General features: G+C 37.0%; 1 protein-coding gene across 1 annotated transcript in view; it reads right to left on the minus strand.

Moving 5' to 3' along the window:
* Window positions 1-24,977, minus strand: part of SESTD1 (SEC14 and spectrin domain containing 1) — an 88,698-nt gene that overhangs the window by 2,212 nt on the left and 61,509 nt on the right. Inside the window, exons 9-16 of the mRNA XM_007450728.1 lie at window positions 19,121-19,243; window positions 11,562-11,756; window positions 10,917-11,031; window positions 9,303-9,462; window positions 6,011-6,092; window positions 4,790-4,912; window positions 3,843-4,034; window positions 1,238-1,359 (exon numbers count right to left, since the gene is read on the minus strand). Coding sequence (XP_007450790.1) covers window positions 1,238-1,359; window positions 3,843-4,034; window positions 4,790-4,912; window positions 6,011-6,092; window positions 9,303-9,462; window positions 10,917-11,031; window positions 11,562-11,756; window positions 19,121-19,243 — 1,112 coding nt within the window. The remainder of the gene's footprint in view (window positions 1-1,237; window positions 1,360-3,842; window positions 4,035-4,789; window positions 4,913-6,010; window positions 6,093-9,302; window positions 9,463-10,916; window positions 11,032-11,561; window positions 11,757-19,120; window positions 19,244-24,977) is intronic.

Genomic DNA, 24,977 nt, shown 5'->3' on the forward strand with positions numbered 1-24,977 from the left:
CCGGGGCACGCCCGTGTCCCCTGCATCAGCAGGCAGACTCTCAACCACTGCACCACCAGGGAAGCCCCATATATCCCTATTTTTAGATGAGGGAATTGAGGCACAGAAAGGTTAAGTGGCTTGCCCAAGATGTCATAGCTCATAAGTGGCGGAGCTGAGATTTAAACCCAACAAATCTGGTTCCAGAGTCCACAATCGTACCCATTACAGTATGTTATGATGTAAGGATACCTGTATTCAATGGTTTGGTTTTTCTATTGTTTTATTTTTTATTTATTTATTTTTTTGCGGTACGCGGGCCTCTCACTGTTGTGGCCTCTCCCGTTGCGGAGCACAGGCTCCGGACGCACAGGCTCAGTGGCTATGGCTCACGGGCCCAGCCGCTCCACGGCATGTGGGATCTTCCCGGACCGGAGAACGAAGCCATGTCCCCTGCATCGGCAGGCGGACTCTCAACCACTGAGCCACCAGGGAAGCCCTCTCTATTGTTTTAATTCAACATCCTCTGGATTACTTCTAAATTATTTTTACTGAGAAGGTCTAGCTCCTTGTAGATAAAGCTCCTTCTGATTCATTTACTAGGCTATTTCTTATTTTTATGATCAACTATTTGAAATGGAAAGGAATGTGAGAATCACGACCCCATCATTTTACAAATGAAGAAATTAGGACTCCATACAGCACAGTGAAAAGAGAATGGATCTGGTGCTAGACAGACCTGAAACTATATTCTAATTCCACTTAGAAGCTGTGAAATCCTGAGGACCTTACTTAATCTTTCCGAGCTTTAGTTTCTTCATTTGTGAATCAAAATAATCATACTGCTCTAGCCCTGGTCAAAAGTAATTAAGGTGAAGTGTTTAACTTGGGGCTTGGTATATATTTTTAGTTACTAAACATTAGTTCCCTCCCCGTCCCTTCCATGAATGAAGCCCAAAGTCACCCAGCTCCTTACCATCAAAGTCAAGGCGAGAACCCAAGATGTCAACCTAGTTGATGATATTTATTCTACAACAAGCTATCAAGAGCAATAAATTTGACAGCAGCAAGTACCAACTGCTACTATTGTTAAGAGCCCAGTATGGATTTCTTTTCATTTTAAACTAATCTTTTGTAGAAATTGAAAATGTGAACCAAAGCTAATTTACCAGGACTTTTAAGAAACAGACTTTCTTCTCTTGATATCCCTTTAAGACCTTACTGATAAAAACACAAATTGTAAGAACATGCACCATACCCATCAGGATAAACCACAGGAACTGTTAGTCTATCTAAAAGCGATTTCCCAACTGCTTCAATTTCATCAAATTGCTCCTCATCATTAATAGCTTCAGGCTCTTCTGGACAGTCTTGCAAAATCTGCAACAAATAAAAATGAAACATCAATCAAGGGACACAGAAGAGGAATCAAGTTCATGCAAATTTAGTAGATTGAAGATGTTTTTGTTCTGTTCTTAGCATCTTCGTGTATGCCATTATAGAAGATTGATCAAAGCTGGCCCAAGAAATTCAAACAAAATGAAATACACAATCCCTACTAATAATATAACTGGAGTATGAAGAGGTATATAGTGATTTCCAAGAAAAAAATAATACTAGACTACTATTTGGAATCTAAGCTCAAACTGTGCTTAAAAAGTAGTATTCTTTCATTCATTAAGTAACTATTTCTTGAATACTTACTTCATGTTTATGTAGCAGCTTGGGATATGAATGAGATACAGGTTTTGACCTCAAAGAGCTTACAGACTTCAAAAATGAAAGAAAATATAAATACATAACAACATACACTCAGAGTACAAACATATAACTGATGTGATTACCTAGCTAGAAACTTTATAGTTATTTTAAAACGTGATCCACTGACCTGAGTTAAATGATGTAAGCAAACAAACAAAACAAAAAAAGATGTAAATTGATTAAGGTTTTAATTCAAACATAGGAAGTTCTACAGTCCTTGATATTATTTTTTTCCTTAACTATTACCATTTAAATGGTACAAAAGAAAATAAGGAAAGAAAGAAAAAAAATGCTGTGATTTGTAATAGTTAAGTCTACAAGTACAGATCCACACACAGTAGCCACTAAGTACATGTGGCTAGTGAGCTTTTGAAGTATGGCTAGTCCCAAATTGAGATGTTCTATGGGTCTAAGATACACTCCAGATTTAAAATAATAATACTAATTTAAAAAAATTACCTCCAAGAAAAAAACCTGCAAAATTTGGGGCAGAAGAAAGTATTTATTTTTACAACTTTAAGTAAACATTATAGTTTACTTAATCCAATTATGTTTACTTCAGCATTACTCATAAAGGACATTTTCATATTGTAAAATTCTAGATTCAATTTAAATATTTTTCCAATCACTATCATTTGCTATACAAGTTGCTTATAGTTGTGGTTATATTTATGCTTACTGGTACAAAATACAACACACTCAAAAGAAAAATAACATCTGATAACAAAAGGCTTTACATAGGTTGGCACAATAAAATAACTTAAAGAGTTTATTACAAGCATGATAAAGCCCATGTACCAGAAAAAATAAGAACATTAATTTTCTATGAAAATAGTCTCAACCATATTCATTCTTACATAACTTCTTAAAGAGATCTAGGTTTTAAAATGTCCTTGCAGATACATTTTTAAAGCACGATCCTAAAAAGTTATCAGTGGTGTTAGAAATCAGGCCAGTGGTCACCCCGGGATGGGCAGCAGAAGCAGGGTGATTAAAAGAGGGTGGAGAGCCTCTGGGGTACTGGTAACGTTCTGTTGCTTGAATAGTGCACTGATTACACAGGCATGCTCACTCTATGAAAATTCAGTGAGCAGAACATTTGAGCTGTACACTTTTCTATGTTAATACTATACTTCAATAAAAAGTTTTCATTAAGACAATCAGTAGATAAACAAGTCAAGCCATTCTGTGTACTTTCATTCATCATCACCAGGCCCATTTTACACTAAAACATTGACCTGTGGAGTTCAGTGACCAGCTCAAAAAGAGTTAACTGTGGACATTTCCTAACAGATGTACTGCATAACACAGACAGAAACTGCTTAATTCCTGAGGTTCCTGGCAATTTCTCTTCTGTTCTACAGACTAAGGCTATCACATTTACATCTTAGGTTTCTCGATATCTTAAATTGTATTGAACATTCCCTACATATAAAGTGTGATCGTTAAGAGATCAAAACAAAGTTAACTACTTAGTAAGACTCCTCTTTGGAATGGAAATATAAGGCTTGGGTGCTATAAATTTTCACTGTGCAGTTGAGAAAAAGGTTCTATTGAAAATTTGCCGGCATATTTCATTTTTGGTTTCTGGGACTAATGAGTTCATTAAATAATAAATTCTAGAATGAATCTTTAAAGATAACACATTAAAAAAAAGTTTTATTTTTATCCTTACTCTCATAATTTTAGCTGGACAGTCTCTAAACATTATAAAAATCACAAATGACCTTTTAAAAAATTTATGACAATTAGTAGTAGTTGCCAAAGCAAAGTTTCCTTTCCTGGCATAATGAAACAGATGGGAGTCATGACACCTGAAAGAACAGACAGTACATTCTGGGCACCAGGTCTGGTGAGGAGAGACGTGCTGCTGAGAGAGGACTACTGGATAGTTTCAACTCCTCTAACCATAGTACTCTAGCACTGGTATGGCTTACTAAGAATCTGATTTGAACTTTCTAAGACAATATATTATACCTAGACAAGCTTTAAACAATGGAATTAACATAAATTTTTTAAAAACAGACTAATAACAAAATTACAAGGTTAACACATTTTAAACATACAAACACTACTGAAACTACATTTTTAAAAAAGCGAACCTTTTCAGCATTTGAGTGAAATGCAATAGCCATTTCCAGCCTATGTACCCTCTCTTCAGATGCTATGGTAAATTGTTTCCATACTCTGTTCAGTCGAGGAAGTGTATCCCCAGATGATCGAGAGGTGCAGCGCAAAGACTGGCACAGCACAACTGTAGCCTGTAGCAACTGTCTTCCATAGTCATAAGTGCTCTAAAAAAGAAAAAGTCAACATGAAATTATAATAAAAGAATTCTGAAAAGAGGGATGGGAAAGTGTGCAGGAGGACTGAGATTACAATTAAACAACACTACTAGAAATCAATAATGAGTAAGTCCACTGGCATTTATTGCTACAAATTTTCTGCATGCATAAATGATAAAGGGGAAGCAATACTTTCAGTTAATTTTTATTAAGTTTATTTCTTGTCTGGCTTCCCTCTCTTACTCTGTTTTCCCCACCTCGGTCTGCTCAACCATGACCCCCCACCCCACAAAAAAAAAAAAAAAGGTTTGCTCCCTCATTGATCAAAACGAATGGGTGGCAAGTGGGCACCTTATATTACATACAGGAAACCACACTGTTACAATGTGAACTCAATAGTTAGGGAAAATAAATTAAGATACTTTTCACATGCAAAAAAAAAAAAAATCTGTGTTGCTATGCTAACACTAGTGAGATGCAGAAACTAGGGCTTGTCATTTACTGATTTACTTTCGTGAATGAACAGTTAGTGCCTAAAAATGTCATAATATATACCATAAATCAGAGGAAGCATACAGAACCTGTATTCAGGAAAACATAAACCCTCTCAAGTTTATGCAGGCTAGTTTTGATTCACCGGCTGACATTTTCTTAGTTCTGTAATATTTCTGGATTAACCTAACCAATCTTAAGTTACATTACAATCATGCAGAAAGCTATGCAAACACATAGCTTGTAGAAAAGGAAGATAACCAGTTCTGCACCTGGGCAACATCAACAAATTTTCTATGCTTCTCCAGTAGAACTTTTGTTTCCTGAGCATCATCACCCAATCTGATGTGGGTCTTAAGAAGAGCATCCAGAAGTTCACTTAGCCATTCTACTGCCTAAATGAAAATAAATAACAGTGAAGCTGGATTCATAACTCTTTATGTCTTATATCAAAACATCATATTTATATAAAGAAAGATTACTATCATGTGATTAATTAATCCATTAGTTATAACCTTAATAGCTTATTTCATTCAATGCCAAGCTACATGAATTAATGACCTCTCCTCCCACTCAAAATTTAAAAAAATCTAAAGACAAGACCTATTAAAGAGAAGCGCTCATTTAAAATTAACATCGCATGATTTATACTAACAGAACATCATGTGTTTATGTAATATAATCTTATTGGAATCTCATTATAGATTTATGTTACTACTTAAAATCATAAGTTTCTTCTATGTCAAGCTGGAATCATGTTCTTTGATGCTAACTATACAAAGATAGCAAATTGTTTATCTAGCTGAAAAACCTTCTTGTGCGTTAAAAAGCAATAAGCTACACCAGGCTTCATCCTGGGATGTGTAACTGACAACCAAATCAACAGTAATAAATAATAAATAATCCCAATTTCTAGCTCAATAGAGCATTTCATTGAGAAGATAAGTCAAATGAGACCAGTAAGGGCTTCCCTGGTGGTGCAGTGGTTAAGAATCCACTTGCCAATGCAAGAGACACGGATTCGAGCCCTGGTCCGGGAAGATCCCGCATGCCACGGAGCAACTAAGCCCGTGCACCACAACTACTGAGCCTGCACTCTACAGCCCACGCACCACAACTACTGAAGCCCGTGCGCCACAGCTACTGAAGCCCACGCACCTAGAGCCCGTGCTCCACAACAAGAGAAGCCACCGCAGTGAGAAACCCGTGCACTACAACGAAGAGTAGACCCCACTCGCTGCAACTAGAGAAAGCCCGCGCGCAGCAACGAAGACCCAACGCAGCCAAAAATAAATTAATTAAAATAAATTTTAAAAAAATGAGACCAGTAAGGTAAGTGGGAATACAGAACTTTATTATTTTGACAGGATAAACTAGAATGTGACTTAATGAATTACTTGCTTAGGACCATGAAAAGTACACTTTTTTTATAGTTAGGTGAAATCAATCTTCTAAGAAAAGGCAAGTGCATAATGTGCCTGATTGATCTTTACCTGGGCAGCATCTTCTTCACATTTAAACAACTGCACCATCTGAAGCATCTTTAATCTTCGCACATCTACCATGTCTTCACATCTAATAAATCCAAACATAAATTTAGGACATTTCAGTTTTGTTGATAACTAGTATAACACCACCATCTGGCACACATGTTTTACAGTATACTAAAATACTCAGTCCTACACTATGGAGACTGTAACTATTTTGTATTGATTTGTAAGAATTTTAAGGATATCTGTATCTGTGTTATATCAAAACCTTAAAATATCTGAATGCTACTCAATCATAAACCCTTCTGAGTATAGTATGGATTCTGCAAAATACTGAAGCAAAGCACACACACAGCAGTACACTAAAACCCGAAGCAATATCAACTGCCAATTAGCATTAAACAACCTTCAAAGATAAAAATGTAAAGTTTCTAAAATTCTAGTTTAGAGAATGATGCTCCAAGGGAATAAAAAAACAAATAAAGCTTTTCATTACATTACACATTACCCAGAGTAATATCTAATTTTGAATTTAAAAAAACTTCCATCTATGTTTTAAGAAAGAAAAAAAATTGTGTTGATCTCTGGGTGGAGAGAAACACAATTCAGAGTATTCTTAAATTTTACTGTGGTCTGCCTGGATAATATACAGATTACAATTTTAAGCGGACTTGATCTAGCTCATCTCTGATCCCTTCATTCTGATTCCCTTCATTCCCATGCAATTCCATGAACTTTAGATGGGAACATGGAAACTCAATGCAGTGCCAAATACCAATAACAAGCTACCCATGAGGCACTGGACTCCACTATAGTTGATATTCTTAAGGAAACTTGATAACAATAGGTAAGTCATTGTCACAAGGCTATTTTTTATAAGGATGCCCTCAACAAAAGCCCGTAACATATTGTTAAAATGTAACTTGGTTAAACAATTCTACAAGGGACTGAAGGGAAGTAATCATGATAAGTAGTTTCACAATTTGAAGCTAAAAGACAATGTAAGACACTTCAGTGATGAAGATGATACCATACACATATTCAACACATATTGTCAGGTATGACTAATGTGCTTGAAAAGGATAAGACATGGTCGCTACTTTTAAGATGGTCTCATTTGGGGAGATGGACTTTTAAATAAACAATGTGATAAACACTACTGCGGAGCTGTATGAGAATAGGGAGGGACAAGTAACAAACTTGCCTTAGAAATCTAAAAAAGTTTCCAAGGATAAGTACCCCTGAGTCTTAAAGAATAAGTAGGAATCCAGTTGGCAGAAAACAAGGAAAGACGTATTCTAAGCCATGGATGCATGAAATAGCATGATGCGTTCAGGAAAGTGAAAACAAGTGTGTGCTTTTGTAGAAAAATCAAAGGAGGTAAGACTATGCAGGACTGGATTATGAAGGGTCTCCTACACTACTCCAAGGAGACTGAACTTCATCTGAGAAAACAGGAAGTCACTGAGAGGGGTTTATACAAGGAAGTTGGGGATTAGATGTGAGCTTTACAAAAGACTGTGCTCTTGCACAACAGATTGCAGATGAGCAATGCCAGAGGCAGCTAAGATCGGGTAGAAAGAAGTGTTCATGATTCAGAGACAGCAGAACTTGGGCATCTGATTAGGCTGTAAGGGATGAGGAAGAGTAAGGATTTTAATAAATCCTTGGGATAAATTCCAGGTTTGGTAGCTGATGGTATTTTTAACCTGGATAGGAAGCTAAAGGAGAGGAGCAAGTTTTGGAGGAGAATGACTCTGGTCTGTCCATATTAGTTTTTTTGAGTAGTGTATGGGGCATCCAGGTGGAGACATTCAGTAAGTAAGAGGAACTACGGGTCTAACATACAGAAGAGGGGTCTGGGTCAGAGTCATAACTACTCAATCACGGTCATATTAAAGAAAGTCATTAAAGTAGGGAGAAGACAAAGAGTGAGAAGAGAATTTGGCCTCAGAACAAACCCTGAACGCAGTGAAGTTAGCTAGAGGACAAGAAATCAGTGAAGAGAACCAAGAAGAAACAGAGTGCCAGGAGGAGGCTCATGAGGGTGTTTTCAAAGAAGACAAGGTTGTCAGGAAGTTTCAAGAAGAAAGAAAAAGTCATTTGTGCCTAATTCTATTCAGAGTGGTCAAGCAATGTCAGGACCAAAAGTATTCCCTGGATTTTGAGCAAGATCAAGCATTTATTACACAGGGCAATTACAAAGTCACTGGTGACATCAGTAAGAGTATGTCCAGTGAAATGGTGAGGGGAGAGGGGAGACTGAGAAGGGATGAAAAGTAACTAGAGGCAGTGAGGAAGTATGAGTGCAGATTAGACCATCAATGACAGCTGTCAGGAAGGAGAATTCTAGGGCTAGAAGACAAAGGGTTGAAGGTATATGCATGTGTGTAATTGTCTAATTTTTTTTTAATAGGAGAGATTTAAGCATTTAAATGAAAGGCAGGGATCAGAGTAGAGAATGGGAATTGACGGAGTGAGAAGATGATGGGAACACACGGCTTTGATAAGAGCAGACATATTTCATCTTTGTGATGAGAATAAATAATGAAATGGATACGTTTGCAGATATGAGGATAGAAGGAATTTCTGCCTAATGACTATCTTCTCTGTGATGTAAGGGAAGAGTTTCTGTGAGGTTTTTGTTGATGACCTTAGAATTTCTAAGTGTACAAAGATTTCACACAACCATGCTAGCCTATATATACTAGCATATGTTAATTTAATCCTTTACTTTGCAATACTCTGCAATTCCTATTGCAAACTGAGTTTTCAAAGAACCCTTTAAATTCCTAGTTCTACATCAAAGGAAACTAAAAATCATCTTACCCAGAGTTTACTGTCTAATCCTTCTACAGCAAATATGAGAACAACGGATGCATGAAAATTTCTGAGACGTTTAGATGAAGAAACACATCAATGTAAATGACAGATTTAATAGCAACTCTATAAACTAAATGAAAATGGAAAAGCAAAATTCTCCAAAAAGAGTTTTCTTAAAAGATAGACGAGTCACAGGCTACACTGGGGATATGGAATGTGATGTACTTGAGTGGAACCGCAATTTTTATCACTGAGTAAAAAGGGAAAATGTACCCATTAATTGAACAAACTGCCATTATTTGTTAGTACAATTATATACAATAATCATTACATTCACCAAAAACCTACTACATGCCTACTATATAACAGGTAAGAATTGTTACTTTGTATGGAAAATATAATTACATCACTTTTCATTTTAATTAGTATTAGGTTATCTTAGCAAAAATTAACATGAACAGTCAAACTTTGCCTTTGTTTCCTAAGCTGCATATCTTCCATCACTCCTTGTATGTGGTCCACATTTTCTTTATTTTCAATGGTTACATCCTTTCCATAGGCCCAGGATGCCTGATTGGAGATCTGATCCAGAAGACCTTGACCTTTTTCACGCAAACCTTGCAATCCTACATCTAAAACAAAAGTTACTATATTTAATCTCTTAAACCAGAGACGCTTTCCCTCCCTTAAGTAAATCCTCTCAGCAGATAACTGTACTTGGATTCCAAGTATAACAACTTTGTACATTAAACTACTTTGGGATGGAGCCCCCTGAATATTTCGATCAATAAAACCCCTTTAAATGTGGCTCAAACTGGAGCTCCCTCTCATTCAAATTCTCCCTAAAGAGAATTTCCAAAAGGTGAATTTCCATATAACAATTACTTTTCAAAACTGCAAATAGGAAGTGTGAGAATTTTTATTTTGATAAGATTTTCAATTTTTTCCTTTCTGTTTTTATGTAGTCCCAATTTTTAGGAGAACAAGGCAAATATTCTGTTCAAAAAATATATGAGTTACAAGACATTAAAACATTCAAGCAATGTATTCTCACTGTAAAAGGACACTGAACATTTTGAGTATAGGCGCTGTCCAGCTTACACCCAACGAGAAGCAACACTTAGGTTATGCTTACAAGGCTCTAAATTAGGTACATATACCAGAATTCTTTTAGCATTTTTAAAAGAAAAATATGGTTTAAGAAAACTTGTGACATTTTGAAATAAATTTCATTTGGCATATTAAATACTAAACATGTATTCCTCATGTCATCTGTTAAAAATAAAGAAGACTGTAAGCAAGTAAAATGCCAATACAAACGTGATTTTTCAAACCCATTCCCGCAAGTCCTTTTCAAAATTAATTAAATTGGTTCAATCACATGTCACCATTTTCCACTAAATCTCTGCCTTACGTTACTGCTTTCCTCTCCTCCATTCTCCTTTGCCCCCCTGTCCCACTCAGTACAACTCCCCTCCCATTTTCACATCCACTATCCACCTCTCCCAGTCACGTCTTAGGGAAATTCACTGTATTTCCTACTGTAGTAAAATGTAAAAAGCCCTGGTGTCAAGTAAGGGTACTAGCTTAATGAAAATGGACCATCCTCTCCTTGGAGAGTATGTAACCTCGGCAGTATTCCCAGTTTGGAGAAACAAATGCACAGAACCAAACCAACTATTTTTTCACAAGGTTAGGATATAGCAACAACAAAAATCATTGCATAAAACACAGTTTGGGGCATACAGGGTTTACCACAGAACATTTCACAGCTAATTACAGTTTATGCATGCACTACAAATAACTGTTCCTAGAATATGCAAGACATAGCACCTGTAGATTCGGCTGGGTAAACAAGAAAGGCTAAAGGCCCCGTGAAGGAAGGGTGACTGACCAACAATGAAAAATAAACACTGTAGCATAAATTACACCCTTTAAGGGGATAAAGCCTTTTTTATACCAATTTTTCCTATGGTCCCTGTTAATAATTATAATTAGATCAGTGTAAGTTGACTTGTCTAACCATGGTAGTGATACTTTTTAAAAAAAGAACCCTTATGTTTCAGCATTTTTAAAATCTGCTTACCAACACTTTTCAGCTTCTCTTCAAGCAGTTTTAAAGTTTGCTGAATCGATGCTCCATCAGCTGGTGCTACATCTACGCACAACATCCCTAATAAGCCATCCAACTGCTGAGACAACTAAAGCAGAGGGACACCAAAGAGATAACCCTGATGTAATCAGCATCTAAAGTGTTTAATGATTAATGAGGTTTATATCTAATGAGGTTATCACAATTATACTTGAAAAAGACTCTGCTGTTAAAAGACAAGGACAAATAATTAGAATACATGTTATCTGAATGACAGAACACACAGATGCATGCACCAGGAAGACAAAGTATGTCCAGGTCAGCAGAATGTTAAAAAGTATTGAAACTTCCATTTCAATCTATGTTATAAAGCATGAAGACTGAAAAAACTATCCAAATGAAATATATCTAAGAGGTTGGGACACTCTATTTAGACAAAAAAAAAAAAAAAAAGTTTAGTTGCATGCAGAATGACTTAAAATTTTTTAAAAAATCAAAGAAGTGTATCTTATTTCCCCCACCAGTAAATTTTACTGTTCCAGAAAAATAATTAGGAGACATGCAAACCTGCAAAAATGATGTGCAGATAAGTATTCAGATAATTTGAAGAAAAGAAAAGCAATCAGAGTAGACACTTACATCTTGGGCAACACCATGAAATTCAAGAGCTGCTTGTAAGAGATTCTGCCTAAATTCCAGCTGACTGGCCTGTCGATAACAAACATCACTAAGTTGTTGCTGCAGCGACTTCAGTTCCACAAGATCTTCCTCATCCCCAGCATTTAAGAGTGCTGCAATTTGCTGATTAAGTTCCACATAAACTGCAAACCATTCCTGTAATATAGAGGTTGTAAAGTAAATTAAAGATCAAATCAGTTCCTGAAGAATACATTACATTTTACAATATCTCCAGATATACTAAGTAACATATATGAGAGTTTTCTAAAGCAAAATTATTTAAATTGAGGACGAAAAGTCCCCAGCGCCCAAATCCTTCCACTGCGATCCCTGGAATTCACTCCTGCCAATAGCAGGATCTATTTGCTCATCCTGGCCTCTAAATGTCCCCTTCTCTTTCCTGTTGTATGTGAAACCTGTCACCCTCAGAGGAAGCAGTTAGCTCTGCAGCCCTTCTGATGGCTGCTTTTGCTTGTACAGCCAAACTACCACGAGCCTGGAAGTGGGGGAGATGGCTGCCTCACTCTTCATTACTCTTTCCAAACCATTTCTTCTGCTCCTTCTCGCAAAAACCACATCTCCAGTGAAATGCATGTAGTCGGATTACATCCTGCCAACCTTTTCTGTTGCAGGCCCTCATCTCAGAGCTAGCGGACTTCCCTGAACTTCTTCTCAGTGCCAGCCTTCTTCCTGACTTCCACTGTGTAGACATCCAATCAACACTGAACTCTTAGTTCCTTGCCTCCCTCCCTCACTTCCAACTATCCTGTCCTCACCCCACCTCAGCTACCTATTCCAACAGACACAAAATTTTGCCATTATCATATATTACTGTACAGCCCCCAAATCTTAATTTCAAGAATCCCATTCTCAGATCACCAGTTGCTGACTCTCCGATTCACATCCTTTAGTATGCCTGTTCCTACAGCCCCATGAGGTCCACCAATCCATTGATCTCAGCATGTTCTACTGTTCAGCACTCAGGAGCCTCATGTTCTCCCTTCTACCCTTTGTCAGAGGCGATAACCACCTTCCAGGGCACAACTCATGCTCGTGCCCTGCTCTCCTTCCTTCCATCAGATTCACCTGTCAAAAACGAAGAACAGATGCAGAAAAAGCATCCATTTATGAGAAACACTCTCCAGAAAGTGGGCACAGAGGAGACAAACCTCAGCATAATAAAGGCCATATATGAAAAACTCACAGCTAACATCATACTCAATGGGGAAAAGCTGAAAGCATTTCCTCTGAGATCAAGAACAAGACAAGGATGCTCATTCTCACCACTTTTATTCAGAACAGTTTTGGAAGTCCTAGCCATGGTGATCAGAGAAGAAAAAGAAATAAAAGGAATCCAAATTGGAAAAGAAGAAGTAAAACTGCCACTGTTTGCAGGTGACATGATACTATACATAGACTATCCTAAGGACACCACCAGAAAACTACTAGAGCTCATCAATGAATTCAGTAAAGTTGCAAGATATGAAATTGATTACAGAAATCTGTTGCACTTCTATACACTGAAAACAAACTAACAGAAAGAGAAATTAAGGAAACAATCTCATTTACCACTGTATCAAAAAGAATAAAATACCTATGAATAAACCTACCTAAGGAGGTAACACCCTCAGAGGAAGCAGTTAGCTCTGCAGCCCTTCTGATGGCTGCTTTTGCTTGTACAGTCCATGAATGGACTTAGAGGACATTATGCTAAGTGAAATAAGTCAGAAAAAGGTAAATCTATATGATACTGTATGATAATCCATATAAATGTGGAATCTAAAAAAACACAACAAACTAGAAAATATAATAAAAAAGATGCAAACTCACAGATATAGAGAACAAACTAGTGGTTACCCGTGGGGGAGGGCAAGATAGGGGGTGGGGATTAAGAGGTACAAACTATTAGGTATAAAATAAGCCACAAGGATGTACTGTACAACATGGGGAATATAGCCAATATTTTATAATAGCTATAAATGGAGTATAACCTTTAAAAACTGTGAATCATTATATTGTACACCTGAGACTTACATAATATTGTGTATTAACTGTACTTCTATTTGAACAAACAAAACCTCAGACCTGGTTTCTCTTCCTGCTGTGTGCCTCCAGCAGCTGAAGGTGGCTGGATCAAATCAACTATGTGGATAGGTGTCTTTTTTTTTTTTTTTTTTTAACATCTTTATTGGGGTATAATTGCTTTACAATGGTGTGTTAGTTTCTGCTTTATAACAGAGTGAATCAGTTATACATATACATATGTTCCCATATCTCTTCCCTCTTTGTCTCCCTCCCTCCCACCCTCCCTATCCCACCCCTCCAGGCAGCCACAAAGAACCGAGCCGGTTTCCCTGTGCCATGCGGCTGCTTCCCACTGGCTATCTACCTTACGTTTGTTAGTATATATATGTCCATGTCTCTCTCTCGCCCTATCACAGCTCACCCTTCCCCCTCCCCATATCCTCAAGTCTGTTCTCCAGTAGGTCTGTGTCTTTATTCCTGTTTTACCCCTAGGTTCTTCATAACATTTTTTTTTTCTTAAATTCCATATATATGTGTTAGCATACGGTATTTGTCTTTCTCTTTCTGACTTACTTCACTCTGTATGACAGACTCTAGGTCTATCCACCTCATTACAAATAGCTCAAGGATAGGTGTCTTTTTAAAGTTGTGACCAAATAACCTCAAATGGGTCTTCAGAAACCCTACTGTATTTCTCTAGTTATTTTCACCTCCCTATTCTTATGATATGTTTTTTTTCACTTCTTAAATATCCAACTCCCTTTCACGTCTTCACTCTAGCCAAAAATCCAACTTCATAATTCACTACGACGCCATCAGAAGAGAACTCTTTCATCCTCTCACAGACAAATCTATGACCTTCCCCGCTTCTGTAGCCCTAGGCTCTGCCCTCTCTGCTAAAATAATGAAGGAACTCTGCCTGATTCTAAGGCCAACTGCTCCACTGCACTCTACAGACTAACCTCTGCTGCCTATGCAAGGCTTTGCTCTTGCAATTATCTTCTCTTTTCAACTGGATTATTCACATCAGCGTACAAATAAACTGCATCTTCTACTAAAAAACAAAATATATACTTAAGATATGTGGATTTTAATATATGTAAATTAAAGATAAAAAACCTTCCCTTAAAGGAGATCATTATACTCACTCTACCTTATTTCCTATTCTTTTTTTAATTCACTGTGATCAGGATTTTGTCCTTCCCACTCATCAAAAAATCTCAGTCTTTATCTCATTGGACCTCTCAGTTGATTTTAACAAAGGTGACCACCTCTCCCTCCTTTTTCACTTCTTTCCTGAGCCACACAGATCCTTTTCGGCCTCTTCTGCTGGCTCTCCTTCCTCTCCTTGCCCTCTAAATGTAGGAGTGACCCAGGGTTCAACTTTCCAAAGGCTCTTTTCTTCTAAACCAATACTCATTGGGTTTGGATGATTTCATCTTGCCCCACGCCTTTAAGTAACATCTATAGACTAATAATATCTTCAACCCTGACCCCTTCCCAAGATACTGATACCCAACTGTCTAACAGCTATCTTCATTTGGATGACTAACCTGCCCCCACAGATACTGATTCTCCAGCCTCCCAAACCTACTTCTCTCAGTTTTCCCCACCTGAATAGTCATTAAGGCTAAACACATGACTCCTCCAAGAGCCAGTCCTGCCGGCTCAACCTCGTAAGCCTGACAACTTCTCACCACTTCTGCTGCCTCCATTCTGTTAGCTTCCTGTCTTCCTGTTTCACTGTTTGTCCCTACTCCCTATCCCCTATACAATAGCTGGTGATCTTTTAAAAACATAAATCAATTATCTGCTCAAACACTTCTCCAATGATTTCACATAATATTTAAAACAAACTTCAAGCTCCTTTTTCTGGGCTAAAATCACATGACATGTTTTGGCCCCTGACTCCCTATCTTGCTCACTGCACTTAACACTGCCAACATACCTGCTGTTCCTCTATCGTGGCAAGTAAGCTGCTGCCACAGTGTTTCTACTGCTGTGTCCTCGATCTGAATTGCCCTTTGCTTGGATTACTCCTTCATATCATTTCAAGGTCTCTGATTAAATGTCATCTCCTCAGAGAGGCCCTTCCGGAAAGCCTTACCTATACTGCTCTCCACTCCCTCTTTCCTCAACTTGAATGTAAGTTCCGTATGATAAGACAGTGCTATATTCTCAAGAGCCCAGAACAAGTGACATTTAGTATGTGCCCTACTAGCGTGTACTGAGTGAACACATAAAAACACTTCTTATATTAGGTTTTGTAGATTTGTTGACACTGAATTAGGTAGGTAACAGGTAGTGTTCCAAATGTGGTCTCTCTTATGCCCTGTACCTAAAACTTGGGTTTCTCTAATTTGTCATATTGTCTTATTGCCTGAACTACTATGGAATTTTTGAGTATGATTACAGAGATGATGTAGTCATACATAATGCAAAGAACACCAGACTTGAAAGACAGACTCAAGGTCTGTCTTCTTCCTTCCTAAGGGTGTGATCTTCATCAAGTCACTTAATCTCTCAGAATCCTTTTCTTTCTTTACAGCAGTAGTATGTTCAACTGGTGGCAATTTTGCTCCCTAGGGAACAGTTTGCAATATTTAGAGACATTTTTGGCTGTCACAACTGGGAGGGAGGGATGCTACTGCACCTAGTGGGTAGAGGCCAATGATACTGCTAAATACCTACGATCACAGGACAGTCCCTACAACAAAGATTTATCAATAAATAAATCAGTAATGCCAAGGTTGAGAAAACCTGTTCTCTACAGCTGTCCTTCTGTGTCCTTGGGGGATTGGTGCCAGGGATTCCAAATTCTAGCCATGCTCAAGTCCCAATTTATGTAAAATACTTTCTAACCACACAGTGATTATAAAGGTTAATGGACACTGACTGATTTAAAGCAGAAAATATTTTCTGAGAAGATGATCACTGTTGTTTTCTAAATAGAAAGGAATTTCACAGTCTTATCTATAGTACTTACAAATTTAGTTAATGCTCTAAATAAGTTGGTCTAATTCTTTGAAGAAGTAATAACAGTGATTCAGAGAAAAATAGTAAACTAAAGGATAAAAGACCTGAGATATTATTTCTTGCAGTGAGAACTCTCTACATCAGATCACCTGGGGTGCTTATTAAAAATACATAAGCGCCCCCCAACCTACCAAATCAGAGTCTGTGGGGGTGGGGTTCTGCCACAGGCCTTTTAACAAACACATCAGGTGACTCTCATGACCATTAACGGTTAAGAACTATCATCCTCAAGCTGATTTTTTTCCCCCTCGTTTAAACTTGCAAACTATAGGCCCTAATAACCAGACCAGAGATGCAAACAATTTAAGAACTCGTATGTCTCATGAAATTAACACCTGAAATTAGAACTGATGCTGTCATAGAGAAATAATCAGTCTCTCTGGGATGTGGGGAAAAAAATCATACACACACACACACACACACACACACACACACACACACACGTATTTTAATCAAAATGTTCCTTCCTAGGAAACTGGGGAACATAAAATTTATAGAACCTCAGGTGAACAGGCTGCATTCAGTTCAGTTATGGTCATTCTCTGGTTTACCTCTCATAAACATTTAACTGTATAGAAGATGATTATTTCTAGCCCCCACCCCTGAAAAAACACACACACACACACGCACAGAAACAAAAAAAACTTAAAAAAGCAATCCACCACCAAGATATGGGATTTGGATTAAGATGGTAGATAAGAAATGAACCTGGATGTTCACATACTAGGAAAGAGCAGTCATCAGGACTGACACTGGAAATGTATGTGAATTGGTGGTGATGCACAGTTGGTGAAATGATGGGTATTTATACTTTATACTGTGATATAGGAATCTCAATCTAGGAGGAAAGAAACACTGCCAACACACTTAGGCTAATACCTTAGGAAGAAATGGGGTCTTGATTCTTTATGCAGACCTGTTTTGCTTACTATAAGGCACAACACAACAGTATTCTCTTTGGAGACCAGAAGTCAGTACTGTGGGATGGGGAGACCCTGACAGAATCCTAAAGCAACTTCAGAGATTTATGCTTCTGCACCTTCCTATTACGTGCTTTTCCTACCACTCACCTATCTCCACCTAAAAGCTAAAGTAAGATTACTGGACTAAAATACTTTAAAAATTATTTTAGGGGCTTCCCTGGTGGCGCAGTGGTTGAGGGTCCGCCTGCTGATGCAGGGGACGCGGGTTCGTGCCCCGGGCCGGGAAGATCCCACATGCCACAGAGCGGCTGGGCCCGTGAGCCATGGCCACTGAGCCTGCGCGTCCGGAGCCTGTGCTCCGCAATGGGAGAGGCCACAGCAGGGAGAGGCCCACGTACCGAAAAAAAAAAAAAAAAAAATTATTTTAAGTTATTATAATCATTTTCATACACCTTAATATTCTTTCTGTTGTGCTTACCTACTATTCAAAAACCAAGTAAACTTCTCATTGCCACTCCTTGACAAAGAACTATATATTAGTAGCATTTTCATTTTCTATATATTAGCATTGAATATCCTAATCAATTTGGGTTTATTTTTAGCTTTATTTCTGAAGTATAGTTTTATAAAGAATCTAAAATTTACCTGACAGAGTGCTTTAACACAAAATGGTATATTAAAAGTTTCTCCAAATTCTACCCATATTAAGCAATCAATACACTAGAAATTTGTCATAGTTTCATAAGACCTGAACAATTCCAAAATAGACTTTAAAGTGTTGACTTTTATTTACAAAGAGAAAAGAAAACTTTTAATAAAATATTAGAACATTTTAAAATCATAAGCTGATATACACATCCTGCAGCAAACAACCTATTCTCAAGGTGACAATGCAGTGCCACCTATTGGTTAAAACAGCACAATTCAAGTTTTGCCTTTTAGAACTTCATGGAATATTGTTTTCTGAATATTTTCAATCTCTGGTCGGTTGAATCCTTGGATGTGTGTGGAACCTGTGGATACAGAGGGGCCAACTGTATACATATTATCTTTGCAATTTTCCTAGTTAGTACTTGTAAGAGACTTAAATATGAAATACCATAATTGAAAAATCTATATATTTTATGCATTTCACAGGTTCCAACATAATGGTTTTTCCTTTTATGCTGAAAAAGACCCTGAATACTTTGTATTTAACTTACAACTCCTGTTACTGAGGTTATACTTTTTAAATTAAGGACTAGATAAAGGTTGCATTTTTGTACTATCACTCTTCTGTTACAGTAGTTTTAAAAATTTCACATGAATTGTGTTTCTATAAAAATATATAATTAAGCTATACTGGAGACAAAACCAAAACCAAACTTCTAATGAATATGTACTAAGTGGTCAAAATGTACTTGATAGCCATTAAACATACCGTACGTTATGCCCCTAAACCAAGGTGTACAGCAACTTATCACGTAGTACCACACATGCTATTAATTATGCACATTAATAATAGCTCTGTAACTTGCAGAGGAAAAAGCCTCTCACACTGTGCTGGCTCTCAATCTCTTCGTGCTTCTGCTGTAGGGCTTGGGAAGCCCGAATGGAGTCTCCAATCCCCCACTGGGCTCTCAGCTGTTCTGATCCAGGCCCTTCAAGCCAGTTCACAACCTATGAACGGAAGGTGAGATGAAATTTTAAAATAATCAAAAACTTTTCAAACTTGCATTCTAACTGGTTTTCCCTTCCCAAAGTTCCTCAAGTATTTTTAATTTAAATTCTTTAAATTCTATTGTATAGGCAGTAAACGTTTCTTCTGGAACTATACAGCTAAAATGTGACAACTTTTCCCAAACCTAAATTTGATAAAATGTACACTACAGCACTTTAGGCTTTCAGCTATCTGATCACCTGCCAGGCTAAAAGAAATATGACATGCTCCCATAAGAGAGGCTTAAAAATTAACTTATGATGATAAGAAAATTAGAGAACTATAGGATTTAGAATTGGAAGGGACACCAGAAATGACATTGGTCAAATTTCTTATCTAATACTTAAGAAAACTGAGTTTCAGAGAGATTAAGTGACTTGTTCAAGGTAACATAATTCATTATTAAAAAACTAGGACTAAAAGCCACGTGTCCTGACTCATACTCTAAAGTTCCTTCCAAAGCACTCATAAAACAGAAAAAATTAACTGATATAGTATAGTTAAAATACTATTTTTCTCACTTGGAAAAGAAAATTAAAAACTGTAGAATTATACTACTGCAGTACCCTCTAGGGGGTCTTCTTAGGATCAGCCAAACATTCAGACCCACGAGACCATCTGAAGTCCCCATGGCACCAAGTCTACTCAGAAGGATGAAGGGAAGGGACTACAGTCTGCCAGGGTAGCAGCACTGGGTGTTTCCCTTCTGCCGGATCCCTGAAGCAGTCCAACAGTTCAGGAGATGAGATCCATATGGGACAGATATGGGAGACACTCTGGCATCAAAACCTCACATCACACAGGCATCATACCCATTATAAAAGTCACTGAGCTCCAAGATGCCCAAAGTTATGCCTTCCATCAAGTATTAAGAACTCTCCCAGTCCAGGGCCAGAATAATTTTTACTACAAGCAATGTTGCCTGGTAACACAGTTGGCATTTTTATCAGGTTTTCAAGGGAAGAGACCTAGATAGTTAAGCAAAGATCAAATTCTCATGCAGAAGAAAGGGTTTTGTTTTCTCTACCCATAAACATATATACTCTAAAACTACACAGACACAGTGAAGTAATTCTAACAGAAAAGAATATTGCCCAGCTTTACCAAGCTGAATTATTATTTATCAAGCTAAATTACAACCAGGAAGTCAACAACAGCTAAACTTAGGATATGCCTTAAATCTAAACTTAGGATAGGTCCCAAGAAGTGAATGAGGATGTCTGTGCAGCATAATATTAGAGACTCAGTGGATAGACAGGCTTACCTTATCACAGACCCACAGTGCATTCCATAGTTATTACCAGGGTAAAATATATTTAAAACCTAAGAGTTTATGTAATTTAAATAATCATATAAAAGTACCACATCATAGGGAAAAATCATGTGTGTTTCCTTCCATTAATTTTTCACATGCACTGCATTTTCATATGTTACTCCAGATTTAAGTGCTGCAGCCGATTGTCAGAGTACAAGTAATTTCTATCCTGTGTATTTCACTTCCTTGTGGCTACAGTTATCATTTTAATAGCTCGAAACCCCTTTTTTAAGAAGGCCAGCCAGCCTCCTTGCCTGCCTCCCTCCTACGCTCCCTCTCATCTGTCCAAACAACCAACCAACCCACCCGACTAAGAGCTAAGTAAGCAACGTCCTACCTCAAGTAACTATTATACCTGCTTTCACAACTCCAATTCTCTACTGTTGAGCATCTAAGTAATTTTAAGATGAACATATATATAGAAGTTATGCAACAGAATTTTTCTCTAATTCTCTATTGCTTTCCTAGAAAACATTTTCAAGAGAGATCTTGGGTCCGATGATGATACAATGTTAATTGCTAACAGTATACATTATAAAATTACTCTCTAAAACACTTGTTTCTATTTGAAACATCCAAGTCATGAAAGTTTTAACTGAGAATAACCTTTGCAAGGTATATAAACTGACTACTGCTTTTACTTTATTTTATTTTTATTTTCTGAGATTCTCAGTGCAATTTATTAAGAAACACCCATGTGGGGGCTCTGGGAGAAACAGTATCTCTTTCTAACAACAAATACATTTTGTCATTTCCAAAAAAACTCTGGAAATGGGGTTCTTGCCCTCAGTCTACTTCAAGCTTAATGTAAGAGATGAGATGGGTAGTCAACCAAAATAATGCAGCAATGATTACATTTAATTTGAAATCATTTATATTTATTACAAAAGTGGGTTAGAAACAGTAACTTAAGAAAAAAGTTGGTTAGATCATAAGAATGTTGGTAAGTTCCTACATGAATGATACTAACTTTGAGTAAAATTAGGGGAAAGTTTCCTGGAAAACAACGTAGACGTGATCTACATTTGGATTTTATATCTTCTTACATAGATTGGTAAAAAACACCAAGACTTCTTGTTTTCTTAATAACCAGAGGGGAAAAACAGAACTATATACTAAATAAAAATCTTTTCATGAGGACCCAATACTCATCTTTGTTTAAATATTTCTCCCAGTGAGAAATCCTATACTGGTTCTGCATTACATTCGGGATGAAATGTGGCTATCCGGCATGGCCATACTATGCCATGGATGATGGGGCCCTGCCTATCCTTCACCATTTCCTTCTTTAACCGAGCCCGGGTTGAACTTTTAGTGCTCCCCAAGGGCGCCATGCTCTCTCACTAGTCTTGCTTTGACATGGGTTGTCCTCCTACCTGAAATCTTTTCAGCCCCTTCTCTTCGTGACCTCTTTTTCATCTTTCAAGACTCATCTCATGCTATAGATTTTGATGATTTTGGTCTTAAGTTTTCTACTGTTTATTTTTCTTTGGATCCTTTTTTTAAATGAGTTATTTTTCATTTCCAAGGGGTTGGATACTTTTGATCTGTTTGAACTTACACTATTGATTTCTAGTTGTCAAACAAATTCAAATAAAGATGACATTCTTGTGATTATTCTCGCTATTTCTTTTTAATTTTGAAACTGCCTACATAATGAGAATACTTTAAAGAGCATTATTGTAAATTATGCATTTTAGAGTTATAATTTAGAGCAATATTCTCAAACCAAAAACCCTTAGAGTCATTCTTGACTTTTTTTTTCCTTTTACACCCTTGCATATCTGATACCCCTGGAATCCTGTTGTTTTGACTTTCAAAATAAACCTGTTCTAAGCCTACTTCAGGCCTTACCTAGATCCTTGTGGTAGCCTCCAAACCAGGCTTTCTGCTTTTAGTTTTGCCCCTTACATGGCTGACTATTACTTTTAAAATACTTCCACCAAGTTTAAAACAGAAATCTCTTCAGGTGTATTTCTAAATATTAGTGAGAACGAATAAACTGCGAATGTTTGCTTACTAACAGTATATGATTTGGGGGGATTTCTCTCTTTATGTGTGTGCCCATTTATGTCCTAGTATCTTAAATATTAATATATTCTTAGCTTCCACCTTCTCTTTACAAGGTTTTAATACTAAAGAGCAAAAACTCAAAAACAAAGAAGTCCAAGTATTATTTCTGACTCACTGGAATAGCCTAACTGCTACGATTTTCTTTGCTAAATTCTGTTTTCAGAGTCCTAAATTCATCTGCAAACCTCTACTGCCAGGTACTCTTTAGAATACAATGCTTTGTTCCTCAACATCTCCAGTTTTTCTGCTTTACTCTTTGGTATGAGCTATATTTGGAGGGGCAGGGTACTAGGATCCTGTTTGTCTCTGCTGGCCTGTGGAAAGTATCACTCTTTCACAAAAGAGACAGATGAGCAGTTCTGTCTTAAGGAAGCACTAGGCGTGACTCTGAAATTCTGGCTCTGCTCCTAGGAGCTGAAAGACTTTGGTCCATCACCTTTGAAATGGTGTTAATGCTACCTACTGTACAGGGCTATTGTCAGGATTATACAGTCATTATACGTAAGACACTTAAGCACAGTAGATGATACCAATAGTTGTTAGCCTCTTTGCTTTCCCCACTTTTTCTGAAGAAAAAAGCCTAGCTCCTTCCATTTATTCACTCTTTATAAACTATGTCTCACATGTGCATTTTACAGTAAAACCCATATGCTTTTTAATCCCCGAACTAAGTGTTTTAGTCTATGCTTTTAAAAAATGGAAATAAAAAGAGTAAGTTTTAAGAAATCTCATGTAAACATTTTGAAACAAGTTTCCATTCCCTTTGGGGGACTCAACTGCTTCTCACTGATTACTATGTATCACGAATATGAATATAGAAACAGATATACAATGGCATTTAAGTATTTTAAACAATTAATATAATAAATTATTTCACTAAAAATGTCCAAATTCTAAAAATAAGGGTAGAATGAAAATAACTCAGAAATTTTAACTGATTAATGTGTTATATATTATTTTTAAAAACGTAAGGCAACATTATTTAAAATTTAAACTTTGAAACTCTAGAAAACTTTTAAACGGTATAAACAAAAGAAGCAGGCTAATATAAATCATAATAACTGGGGAAAAACAATTCATTAGCAGGGAACTTTCAAAGAGTTATAAATTTAAAAATAAATTTTAAATAAAGCAAAGACATCTCATTGGCACACACACACACAAAAACAGTTACACAGTCAAGCGTACATATAGTTTTAATGTATGCTGAAAGTAACTTCCCTTGGAATGCAACATCAGTAATGTAAACACCATAAATGTATGACTATTTCTAATAAAAATGATGCAAATTGAGGTTGATGCCCCAGTAAATAAATCTACTTAAATGCATTAATGATGGTGGTTTGCCAAACTGGGTTATAAAACTTAATTTCAATCAGAACATCTTGCTCATCAGTCAATCTGAATATTAACTTACTGCAAAAACAGTTTCATGCACAATCCATATCAATGTGACCTCTCAAACGGTTACATTTATATGCAAAGTATAACCTTGGAGACGTGCTCTTAGAATCCACCATGACAAGTATTTGCAGAGGCCAAAAATGCATGTGACTATCCATCATTTTTTCCTGGCCAGGCTGATTTCTAACGACTGCATGAGAGAATATCTAGAAGCATGTTAGGTCAGACCAGGTAGAAGGGCATATCAAGCAGATGTCAAGCATCTGACAAGAAAGAATATGGTGAACATACAGCCTCCAGCTGTATACTTTAGCAACTCAGAGTTATCCTATTTTGCATCTATGGTTCCTTTCTACAAAGGAAGAAAATCACATGGATGATTCTAGACATAACATTTGCAATGCTGGCAGAAATTACTGCCACAATAAATAATGAGAATAACGATAGCTTATTTCAGTGATGTGGCATCATCTCCTATCCAGAAGTACGTGAAATCTGATTTTTAAATGTAGCGGCAGCAACATGGAGAACTTCTGCATTCCACATGAAGTCTAATGCTACCAATTTGAACTGTGGGGAATAAATGGATGACAACTACAATGGTTATTACCATATAGTTTTTCTATTAGAGCTATTGGTTTCTTTTTCATTATGTTCTGTTTTCAGTGATAAATCAGTAAAAAAAGAGATGTGGAAAATTTCAACTTTCATTAATTTTACACAAGTAGAGGTAGTCAACTTCATGATTATCTTTACATAAACATCAAAAATTTTCATTTTCCCCCAAATTTGCAAGACTGAAGATGGTAGTTTATATTCTGTGTGTGTGGACATGATCAATATATGTTTCTAAATAGCTAAACTTAAGTAATCATTTTGGCAAGAGAAATAGATCTTTCCCT

The sequence above is a fragment of the Lipotes vexillifer genome, unplaced genomic scaffold, assembly GCF_000442215.2.
Source record: "Lipotes vexillifer unplaced genomic scaffold, Lipotes_vexillifer_v1.1 scaffold29, whole genome shotgun sequence".
Classification (NCBI taxonomy): Eukaryota; Metazoa; Chordata; class Mammalia; order Artiodactyla; family Lipotidae; genus Lipotes; species Lipotes vexillifer.